The sequence below is a fragment of the Cnephaeus nilssonii genome, assembly GCF_951640355.1.
Source record: "Cnephaeus nilssonii genome assembly, chromosome: 12".
Classification (NCBI taxonomy): Eukaryota; Metazoa; Chordata; class Mammalia; order Chiroptera; family Vespertilionidae; genus Cnephaeus; species Cnephaeus nilssonii.
The window spans coordinates 44,562,852-44,575,372 of NC_137083.1; the positions used below are offsets into that span (position 1 = coordinate 44,562,852).

At 38.0% G+C, this 12,521-nt stretch overlaps 1 protein-coding gene across 3 annotated transcripts in view; it reads left to right on the top strand.

The window, feature by feature from the left end:
* The window catches only part of SUGCT (succinyl-CoA:glutarate-CoA transferase), a 538,921-nt gene that overhangs the window by 188,047 nt on the left and 338,353 nt on the right, over positions 1–12,521 (top strand). For all 3 annotated transcript variants that reach the window (XR_013814318.1, XM_079786519.1, XM_079786520.1), the window contains exon 11: positions 4,257–4,354. Coding sequence is in view for 2 of the 3 variants with exons in the window: in XM_079786519.1 (XP_079642645.1) it covers positions 4,257–4,354 (98 nt within the window). In the remaining variant the exon portion in view is untranslated. The remainder of the gene's footprint in view (positions 1–4,256; positions 4,355–12,521) is intronic.

Here is a 12,521-nt window from a genome sequence, read left to right on the forward strand (position 1 = left end):
GTGCTCTTTCTAAGAACCTGTCACCACACCTGATCCAAGAATTGGCTTCAAGGCTTGTGAAGGAATACAAATCTTACCTCCCTCCCTTAGAGTGAATAAGTTATGTCATGATGAAGGCCTGGGGCAGAGGGTGGGGGCAGGCTAGAAGGGTTCAATGGGGGAAAAATGGGTACATCTGTATAACTTTAAACAATAAAGATAAATTAAAAAAAAAAGCAAGTGCCTTCATTAAATCCCAGCTTAAATTTATAAATCTGGCCTCACTCAGAATATACTTTAGCTACATATAACACTACTCTGTGACTGCACTCAGGGGTAACTGGATTGCCTCATGTGTCCTTATTTGACTTATTGGACCTCTTTTCTCTTTGGAAGTGTTAAATAGTGAGCAAAAGTAATGTTTCTAGAGAAACTGCTTCATGTGTTATGATCATACTCATTCTAATTATTCTTTAGGTGCTTTAAAGAGTGCTGCTTAGGAAAAAAAATGAAACAATGTAAATTAAAGTGCTTTATCTATTAAGCACTAAACAAATGTCATGTACTCCAACTAGGTACTGTTTTCCCTAAAAGAAATAATAAAGCATTTGTTTGTTCATAAAAGAATGGCAAAGAGGGAGGAAGAATGTGTTCACTTAATCTTCATTTTAAAAGGATATTTCTATTGGATATAGAATTCTGGGTTGACAGTTATTTCCTTTCAGTCCTTTAAACACATTGTGCCACTTCACTCTGAGTTATGTAGTCTCTAACAAAAAATCTGCAGTCAATTGAGTTGATGTTCTGCTATAGGTAATACATAATTTTTCTTGGGGTAGTTTCAAAATTTTTATCTTTGTCATTAGTTTTCACCAGTAAGATTATGATGTATTTGGGCATGGATGTATTGAGGTTTATCCTATTTGAGGTCCTATGAAATTATTAAATCAGTAGATTTTTAATTTTTACCAAATTTGGGAAGTTTTCAGCATATACTCTTTCTCCTCTCATTCTGGGAATATAATAACCTAAATATTAGACTTTTGCTATTGTCAAACGGGTCCTTGAAGATGTGTTCTTTCATTTTTTTGGGGGAGGGGACTATTTTTCATCTTTCTGTGGTTCAGATTGAATAATTTCTAGTTATCTCTTTTCAATTTTTTGACTGTTTACTCTGTCATCTCCATTGTGCTATTGAGCTCACTTAGTGAAGTGTTTCTTTTTTATTTAGCTGTATTTTTTAGTTCTAAAATTTCCATTTGGTTCTTCATATCTTCTATTTCTTTGCTGAACATTTCTACTTTTCCATTTAGTTCTTTTAATATGTATTTTTAATTATAGTTGACATGCAATATTATTAGTTTTAGGTGTACAACATAGTGATTCAATATTTATATATCTTACAAAGTGATCACCAATAAGTCTAATAATCACCTGTCATTGTACATAGTTATTAAAATACTATTGATTACATTCCCTATGCTATATATTACATCCCCATGAATTGTTTAGTTTATAACTGAACATTTTTACTTTCCCCTTTATTGCCCCTCACCCTCCAATCACTTTACTGCTAACAACCATCAGTTCTATCTAGGAGTTTGCCTCTATTTCATTTTGTTTGTTTGTTTTGTATTTTTTATTCCTCTTAAAAAAGAAACCATAACATATTTGCTTTCTCTGTCCGACTTATTACACCTAAAAAATGCTCTCTGTTCCATTGTTCTGTGTGTTCCAAACTTGTTTCCATAGTGGTTGCATCAATCTGCATTTTCACCACAGTGCACTAAGGTTTCCTTTTCCCTGCATCCTCCCCAACACTTGTTGCTTGTTAATTTATTGATGGTAGCCATCTGACAAGTGTGAGGTGGTATCTCATTGCAGTTTTGTTTTGCATTTCTCTGAGGATTAGTGATGTTCAGCAACTTTTCATATGTCTATTGGCCATCTGTATGTCGTTTTAAAGAAGTATCTATTCAGGTCTTCTGTGGACTTTTTTTCCTCCCACTTTTTTAAAAAAATTGATTTCAGAGAGGAAGGGAGAGGGAGTGAGATAGAAACATCAATGATGAGAGAGAATCATTGATCAGCTGCCTCCCACACCCCCCCTACTGGGTAATCGAGCCTACAACACAGGCATGTGCCCTGACCTGGAATGGAAGCTTACCTTCCTGGTTCATAGGTTGACTGTCAATCACTAAGCCATACTGGCTGGGGTCTGCCCACCTTTTAATTGGGTTGTTTGTCTGAGTTCTTTATGATACACTTTATCAGATGTATCACTGGTGAATATCATCTCTTACTCTAATATTAGATTGTTTTTTCGTTTTGTTGATTTTTTCCTTTGCTGTGTAAAAACTTTTTAGTTTGATGTATTCCCCTTTGTTTATTTTTCCTTTTCCCCCCTTGCCGAAGCATATATATCAGAGCAAATATCGCTAAGAGAAATGTCCAAGATTTTACTGCCTATGTTTTATAGGTTTCAAGTTTTACAGTGAAATCTTTAATCCATTTTGAGTTTATTTTTGTAAATGATGTAGTTTTAATTTTTTTGCATGTATCTGTCCAATTTTTCAAACACTATTTATTGACTAGACTATCTTTATCCCCTTGTCTGTTCTTGCCTCCTTTTAAAAAAGTAGTTGATCATATAGGTGTGGTTTTATTTATGGGGCTTTCTATTCTGCTCCATTGATATATATATCTGTTTTTATTCCAGTACCATGCTGTTTTGATTACTGTAACCTTGTAGTATGGTATGATATCAGGTTGACATTTATTTTGTATCCTGCTACTTTACTGAATTAATTTATCAGTTCTAGTAGTTTTTTTGGTGGTATCTTTAGTGTTTTCTCTATATAGTATCTGCAAATAATGACAGTTTTACTTGTTTCTTTCCAGTTTGGATGCCTTTTATTTTTTCTTCTTGTCTGATTGCTATGGCTAGGAGGAGTTCCAGTATTATGTGGAATAGAATTGTAAAAGTGGACATTTCTGTCTTGTTCCTGATCTTGAGGGAAATGATTTTTGTTTATTCCAGTTGACTATGATGTTGGCTGTGGATTTATCATTTATGGGCTTTATGTTGTGGTATGTTCCCTCTAGTCCCACTTTCTTGGGAGTTAATATCATAAATGGGTGTTGGATTTTGTATGCTTTTCTGCATCTATGAATGTAATCATATGACTTGTATCTTTCATTAATTTAATGTGCTATAACATATTAATTGATTTGTTGATAGTGTACCAACTTTGCATCCCAGGAATAGGTCCCGTTTGATCATGGTGTATGATATTTTTAATATATTGCTGAAGTCGGTTTGTTAATATTTTGTTGAGGATTTTTGCATCAATATTCACGAGGGATATTGGCCTGTAATTTATTTTCTTTGTAGTGTCTTTACCTGGTTTTGGAATTAGGGTAATGCTGGTGTCATGAGCTTGTGTGTCTTCCCTACTCTTGATTTTTTAGAATAGTTTGAGTTACTTCTCTCTCTTTTGTAAGATGATTAATGGATTGATTTTATTTATACTGTGGGAAACAAATGAAACCATTAAATGTTTATATTTAAAGCAAATACTTTAATAGATGGAGTGAAGCTTTCTGTAGGCTACAGGCCCTGACCCTAGTCTATAAATGCTCCTGACTTTCCAACCCAACTGCCAAACTCTGCCTCCACATATTGTTTTTAAAACATCCATTCCAAACCCACTCGATACTTCTATTGTGATCTTGTTAAGATTGCAGGATAGTGAATGGAACTTGGCAGATATATTTTTCGGTTATGGAGGAGGAGCAAAAGAGGAAGTATATAAAGCATTTTTATTGGTTATATCTTCAGGGAGAGATATTAAAGAAAAATAGTGGTACTTGTATTAGAAGAATATCTTTGAATTTGACATTATTTTAATGGTGAGCATTTAGGTCAAATGTGTGTGTGTTTTGCCTTTATTTTAGCATCTTGTACAACATCATGGGTAGGACTAGCAGGACCGATAATATTTATTTACATGTGGAACAAATAAGTAAATGTATCCACAAGATATATGTTGGTTAGAGGATTTCTGTAAGTACACACAGTCACAGCATCACGCATCCTAATGGCATGATTCTTCCCTCTAGTTTCCTTTGTTGCTCTATATGTCTTTTTGAGAAAAGGATAAAGACCAGCAAGGAATGGTCTTGGGGAGGGAGTGGTAGGCCTTGAACACCAGTACCCACAGGCAGGTATGAGAAAAACTTGTGAGTTATACATTAAAATTATTTTTATCTTTCAGATCTTGAATTTGCCTGAACTGATTGATGACTGCAAGTATAAAACTAATCACCTTCGGGTACAGAATAGAAAAGAGCTTATTAAAATATTATCTGCACGGTAAGCTTTGATCTACTATTTGTACATTCAAGAATTATGTCATTAGCATTTATCTGGTGTTTTGTGGTGTTCTTCTAGGCTTATTTAGATTAAGTTGAATATTTTTTTTTCCATCTCACAAAATTGGTTAATGGGAAGGTATTTTAAAACTAAGTGTTTTCTTTATTTGAATGCATTTAAAAGCATTTTAATTTTCTTCTTAAGTACTGAGTCTTAGCAGTGCCATAAACAAGAAAGTCACAATGTATTGATTGTCTGTGGCATGTTCTTTGGGGTTTAGCACATCATGAATACTAATAACAACAACAATAATAATTTAACATTAGCTTTTACCTTTACTGTCTTAAACACTCTACATACCTGATCTCTCTTAACCGTTACAATCATCCTATGAAGTCAGCTTTATTATTCCCCTTCTTATAGACAAGGAAACTGAGACAAATAGAGGTTAAGTCAGGAGTTTGTTGGCTTTTCTGACCCCCTTCTGTGAAGTTTGTCATGATGTTTTGAAAATGCCATATTGAGCTATGATCACAAAGCATTAATGTTAATTAGAGTATATGATTTCCCAATTATTCCATTCATATCAGGTTATGCTTCTGTTAAAACCTGTACCCATTTGTCAAGTTTGCCTCAGAAGACTGTAGTAATTCTTAATTTTTTAAAAATCAGTTTTACTTGTTTATTTCTACATTTCTAAATATATAAAATAGACGTTGTGGTTTTTACAGAATTAGATGCCCACTTGAGCTATTCTTCATGTATGGAGCATTGGCTCTCATTATGCCAATAAATTATGTACTGTTGTTCAAATACCATATCTTGTGTTTTGAAAAGGCACTTGTATTTCTATGTAGTACATATCAAAGTTTTAGAAGTTGAAATTTCACTAATATAATATTTATATCTGTCTCCTTTATATCTGGGGCTTTCTACATGAGTCAACATTCATTACCTATTTGCTCTCTCCTGGATTTTAAGCACTTCCCCACACTGCCTGTATCTCCTCCATGTGCCAAAGGTTTTGCAGTCAATGGGGGCTCTGTGTGTGGGACCGATATGCAGAGAATGGGGGAATGAGAATTGGGCTCCCCTTTCTTAGTCATTAGTTAAATATAACTCTGATTCTACTGCAAAGCCTAAGAGCCCTCAATCATTAACCTTTCTCCACATGAGAACTGGCAAGTTATTTCTGTTTTTGGCTTCTTTGCCTCTCAAGCAGTTTTTAATTCATTTAATTCATTGATAGGACTTTTTTCTTTCACACCATGGTTACCAAGTTTCAATAATAGGCTCTTGTGAGAACCTTATAAAAGCTCTTTGATAGTCTAAATAAATCATATCCATTCTGTGAGAAGAGTAGACCCAAGAAAAATACAAAACCCAGGCAGATACAAGTGTCATCTTGCTATTTAGTTGCCAGCACTTTCATAACTTCAAGAACCTCTAAGTTAAGTTATTGGTTTCCTAAGTCCTAAAACTTGTATTCCTTGCTAAATTCTGTTATAGAATTCTGCTGTGAGAATATTTTTAGCAGCACCTGTAACAGATTAATTTCTATTTTTCTCTTTAGGATGAATTAAATATTATCATATTTTTCCTACTCGTATATACAGAAGGGGAATTTTAGCATTTTGGAACCCATCAAGTTCTTATGTCTTTATTTGTACTTAATAAGAAGCATCAATCAGACCGTCAAACCTCAGAGGGAAGGTAGGGGAGGGTGGGGGTAAGGGGAAGAGATCAAACAAAGGACTTGTATGCACGCATATAAGCCTAACCAATGGACACAGACACCAGGAGGGTTAAGGGCATGAGTGGGGGGTAGGGGGCAATCGGGGGATAAGGACACATATGTAATATCTTAATCAATAAAGAAAAAAATAAAACAAAAATAAAACAAAGAAGAGACTAGGGAGTAGTCTTAAGAGAGGTCCTACTCAGATCACACACACACACACACACACACACACACACACACAGAGAGAGAGAGAGAGAGAGAGAGAGAGAGAGAGAGAGAGAGAGAGCCCTTGTTGTTTGGAGGCCAGGTTTCATGTGCTCTTGTTCTGGCATGTTGACATTTTTTGGTGCTCTCTTGTGATAATGTAGTTCTTCAGTCTTTTCCAGATCATGTCTCTTTTCCTACGTGGTGAATCAAACAGTGATGACCAGGGAGATTAGGGTATGATTAATTCCCTTTATAACCTTGTCATTTGTTTTTCTGAACAAATGTTAGTCAGACATCATGATCTTTCATAATCTTACATGACCTTTCCTTTCTCTCTTTTTCTCAATATATGGCGCCTGCTCCAGCCACACTCCCATTCGGCTTCTTTTGTTCTCTCTCTGAAATGCTTCCCAGATTTACCATTACTCTAAAACAGTCACGCTTCAAGGTTAATTCTACAACTTCATGAAATCGTCCTCAAATGTCTCTATTTGGGTTCCCAGTCAGAAAAGAAGGTGTCCTTTTGTTCCTTGTATCCGGTTACCAAACACAAACAGAATCCACAGGAGTTTTTGGGAAAGACATTGTTAAAGGTCTGCTCAACACATTGTTCCTTTCATTTAACAGCAATCTCAGATCATAGACACATTAGCTCCCAACCACGAAAAGGAGGCAGCGTGAAAGGAAGGAGAGGAATCAGCATTTATTTGAGGCCAAGGGCTTACCAAAATAATATTATTAGTTTTTCTTTACAGATGAAAATCCTAAAGTATAGGGAGGTTAGTCTCAAAGTTAGACCCCATAGTGAATAGATAGTTAGAAAAGATATTCAAAAGGCAGTACCTTTATCACATATCATATTGTCTCCCTGAAGTGGTATATAAAATGTTATTGTGTCCTTGTTTGTTTATTCACTCAATAAACATTTTTTCTCTCTTTATGGATTAAGGAATTACATATGTGTCCTTATCCCCGCATGGCCCTCCCCCACTCATGCCCTCACCCCCCTGGTGTCTGTGTCCATTGGTTAGGCTTATATGCATGCATACAAGTCCTTTGTTTGATCTCTCCCCCTTCCCCCCACCCTCCCCTACCTTCCCTCTGAGATTTGATGGTCTGATCGATACTTCTCTGTCTCTGGATCTGCTTTTGTTCATTATATTCCACAAATGAGTGAGATCATGTGATATTTATCTTTCTCTGACTGGCTTATTTCACTTAGCATAATGCTCTCCAGTTCCAATAAACATTTGGTAAGCACCAAGGATAGAGAAGTAAAAGATCAAAATAAGTTGGTAAAAATAAATGCAGGGAAGGGAGATGAGGAGTGCCAAAAGTTGGGTCTGAGGCTGGCTATTCTGTTTAGGCTGTCACTCTCTGATAAAGTGACATTAGTGCAGAGTCCTGAAGGAAACGAGATAAGGAGAGCAGCAGATATCCTGGAGAAGCTTTCCGGGCTGTAGGCGCATGGTTGGGAGTTTAGAGTAGCCAAGAGGACAGTGTACCTGGGGCTCAGTGATCAAGGGTAAGAATGGGAGTAGGTGGGTCCAGAGAGAGGTGGTAGGCAAATCATGTTGCAAAAGTTATGACTTTATGATAAAATGGTTTCTTAAACTTGTGAAATTAAGGAATTGTTTTGATCTAAAAATCAGTTTGCTTATCAGCAACTTCTATTTTCTAATTAACCAGAATAGGCACATTTTTCCCCACTTCTATTGAAAATATAATTGACATGTAACATTTATTAATTTAAGGTATATAATATAATGATTATATATGTATGTATATTGCAAAATGATCACCACAATGAACTTAGTTAACATCCATCCCCTTAAGTAGTATATATATATATATATATATATATATATATATATATATATATATATTTCTTTCTTTTTATGATAATTTTTAGGTCTACTCTCCTAGTAACTTTCAAATATGCAATCGAGTATGGTTAACTGTAGTCACTATGCTGTATGTTAAATCTTCAGAACTTTTCATCTTATAACTGGAAGTTTACATTTTGACACATTCACCCATTTCTCCCACCTTAAAGAGTTGACTTGAAGGGAATACTATACCTGTTAGAGTTCAAAGTCTTCCAGCAACTTAGACGCAGCAAAACCTCCCTTTTCAAATGAAGATACTTGAGAGGGACTCGAGAGTTTCATTAGTATATGCTTCCCATTCATTCATTCTCTCACTCATTTATTAACAAACATTTATTGAACCTCCTATATATCAGTGACTGTTTTGAGCGCTAGGAATACTGTTTTTTAAAAAGCAAAGACAAAAGCCCTGCCCTACTTGACTTTCCTGAGAGTAACACTGCAGACTTTCTAGAAGACTTAAATTTTTTTTTAAAGAACTCTTCCATAGAGGACCCAAGATGGTTACAGGGCAGGTGAAAGCTACACACAGCTTCTCCAGGCACCAAACTGGATTTACAGCTAAATTATAGAGCAATTAACATGAATGACTAACTGAAGGACAGCTGAACAGGAGCATTATATTCAAGGGTTTATAGAAGAAGCTACACAGAGACTGGTAAGAAGGGCAGAGACGTAGAGAGGGCTGGTGTGGCAGCTGAGGTGTGGCAGCTAAGTAAGAAGGATATGTTGGCTGTGAAAGTCCCCTTGAGGACCAGGGGGTCTCAACCCCATGCTGAGACCCCCAAAACCAGAGCATTAGAGCCGAAAAGAGGACCTTCATAGCGCCTGGCAGCAAAAATCAGTGGGCCTCTGTCCACTGGGAAGAGGAGGGAGTCCACTAGAATCCCAAGTGCTCTCCTAAGGGGCCAGCACACTGGGGCTGGCTCTTGGGCACTCACCTGGGACTTTGATAGAGGGAAGGTGACTCATGGGTGTACAGAAGCCATAAAGAGAAGATCTGGGAGATGTGGCTCTGGAGAGAGACCTTGAAGGTCAGCTACTGAGGTCCTAATCCTGAGTTAACATCCCACACCACCTCAGGTGCCATCTCCCAGGGTTGGGCACTCCTATTCTTACAGCACTAGCTGGGGGACGACACTAACCCAGTCCTCCAAATGCTGGGGACACCACCCTGCCAAGAACAAGTCCAGCAGAAAGGACTGGTGGCTTCTGGAGAAGCCATAGGCACACTCTAAGACAGTCATTGGATTGTGTGGCTTTGGAAAGGAGGCTAATCTTTCCCCCTCTCCTGTGGGTTTGGCAGGTGCCACCCCCATCAGAAGACTCTGGCCTGGCTGTGGAGCTAAGAGAGGTGTGCAGCTTGCTCCCCTCCAGCAAGCCTGCATCACCCCCAATGGAGAGCTGCCGTGATCTGCTTCCCCATATCCTGCTGGCCCTGTCCTTTTGAGCTCAGTTCCACAGGGGAAAGGGATGCAGCTTAGAGCTGGAACCATTGGCGTGACTCCTTTGGAGCCTCCTGTCAGGGTCTCTGATAGCGCAGCAATTTCACTTCTTATGACCCAGCAATTTCACTTCTGGGAATATATCCAAAGAAACTTGAAACACTAATTCAAACAAATATATGCACCCCTATGTTCAGTGCAGCAGTATTTACAATAGCCAAGATCTGGAAACATCCCAGGTGCCCATGATTAGATAAGTGGATTAAAGAGTTATAGTACATTTATTGAATGGAATACTACTTGGCTATAAAAAAGAAGGAAACCTTACCTTTTATGACAGCGTGGATGGACCCTGAAATTATGCCAAGTGAAATAAGCCAATCAGAGAAAGACAAATAGCATATGATCTCACGTATATGTGGCATCTAATCAACAAAATAATTTAACAAACAAATTGGAAACAGAAGCATAGACACATCAAACAGACTGATAGCTGTAGGAGGGGAGGGGGCTTGTGGGGCAGGGTTAAAAAAGGTGAAGGGATTAAGGGACATATATGACACATAGACATACATAACAGTATGGTCTGAGGGAATGGGGGCAGGGGGAGGTGGAAGTGGGCACAAGGGGGATAATTGGGCATGGAAAGAGACTTGACTTTAGGTGGTGAATGCCCAGTGCAGTGTGCAGATGGTATTTTATTAGGTTGTACACTTGAAACCTATATGGTTTCATTAACCAAAATCACCCCAATAAACTTAGTAAAATGAAAAAAGAACTCTTCCATAAAAACATTTGTTGTGATATGGCTAAGTAGTTAGCTTTCTACTACTTTTTATTTTTTCGATAACATTTAAAAAAATTTACTTTACAAAAGTATTGCATTTACAGGCTGTGCCTGTTAATAATTTATTATCTTTTTGCCTTTTTTAGCATGTTAATATACATGCTATAATTTTGTTTAGTGTGGTATTCCCATCATTTCTATAATAAAAGCATTGTTTTGGTAACAATAGCTGCATTACCATGTGAGTATACCATGTTTTTGCCTGTAGTCTGCTATTAAACATTACATTATAAATACTTTCCTTTAATGCTCATAGACAATTTCCCTGGCCTACATTTTTATTTTAAAAGTTGTTAAAATATGTATAACTGTAGAGGGAGTTGTGAGAGTGAATTTGCACTGCAGACAGCTTTGAAAACACATTCTAGGAATGATGGACACAGTGTTTATTAAAAAAAAAAAAAGAATAACTCTTACCCTTTTTTACCCAATTTGGTATCCAAAAGTAAAAACAGAAGCATCTATGGATTTTTACAAGGTCTCCTCTCCTAAATATGCCTAAATGTTTCTTCTCCTGTTTCAAAATCTTTCTTACAAAGTATTTTTTTCTGATTAAGTTTTGATTAACTTCTTGAGTAATTTTCCAAGATAACTTCACTGTCCACAGTAAGCCATCATTTACTTTTGTAGAATCAGATGATGCACTTTGTGTTCTTCTATGAAATCCATAGACTCTTGTAAAATGTTTATCAGAAATGTCAGTCACTTACGTGCCTTTTCTGTTATTCTTGCTAAATGCAGTTTGATGCTACTCTCTGGGAGTGGTTAGCCTCCTTCAGAGGACGGCAGCTGCATGTTTTTGTCATCAGTGAGTTTTCCTTTCACAGCCAGCACAGGCCCAATCCCCCCCAAGTGCTCTCAGGTGTTACTATTCCCATCAGTGTGGCAAGCAACTTTTATTTTATTTTTTAAAATGTAAAGATGGAAGACTCTCCTCCTGAGCTTGCCATTCTAGCCAGGGTGCTGTAGAAAGTCTGTTGACCCAGCTGCTGATCTTGAAAAGTAGGCAAAGCTAAAGCATGTGAAAGTTCCCAGCTAAAACTCAGAAGGGATATAAAAAAGGTTAATCCAGAGCCTGTTAAATCTAACCCCTTCTTTGCAGTGCTAAGTAGCAGCACACTTCTGAACCTCAGCCACTCACACATTGGACCAGCATGATTTGCAATAGTCAGGACCTCAGGAGAGAGGTGAAAATCATGAAACTAAAGAGAAGTAAAGATGATGTATTAGTACTTGGGGAGAAATAATAGGAAGACATGAAATGAGGATGAAGGAAAAGAGAAATGATGGAGAAAATAGAAATATAATTCACTTTATTTCTCCCCCTTTCTCTCTTTACAACATTATTGGCCACTGAGTATGGGCCCTGCCTGCTCCTGCAAATACAGAGATGAAATATGAGGTCTTGGATTTAGAGGAGCTTATGTTATAATCCTAGATAATAAAAGCCTAATATGCTAAGTGTCCGGTCGTCCGGTCATCAGTTCAACCAATCAAAGCGTAATATGCTAATGATATGCTAAGACTGCTCAACCGCTCGCTATGATGTGCACTGACCACTAGGGGGCAGATAGTCGACCAGTCAACCAGTCACTATGACGTGCACTGACCACCAGGGGGCTGATGCTCCGACTAGTAGGTAAGCTTGCTGCTGGGGTCCAGCGGATTGTGGACTGAGCGAGATGGGTTGGATATGCCCTGGAGCCCTCCTGCGGGCCCTCCCCGGCTGGCCAACCTCCTGCATCCCTCCCCGGCCCTGATCGTGCACCGGTGGGGTCCTTCGGCCTGGCCTGTGCCCTCTCACAATCTGGGATCCCTCAGGGGATGTTGGAGAGCTGGTTTCAGCCTGATCCCGCAGGCCAGGTTGAGGGACCCCACTGGAGCACGAATTCGTGCACCAGGCCCCTAGTTAGGAAATAAACAAGTAAGACAATGATTTAAGTAGTGTGTGCAGTCAACCTAGGCACAGGGTGCTGGAGCCCAAAGAAGGGGAAAACACCTCAAACTGGGGAAGTCAGGGAAGGCTTCCTGCAGCTGG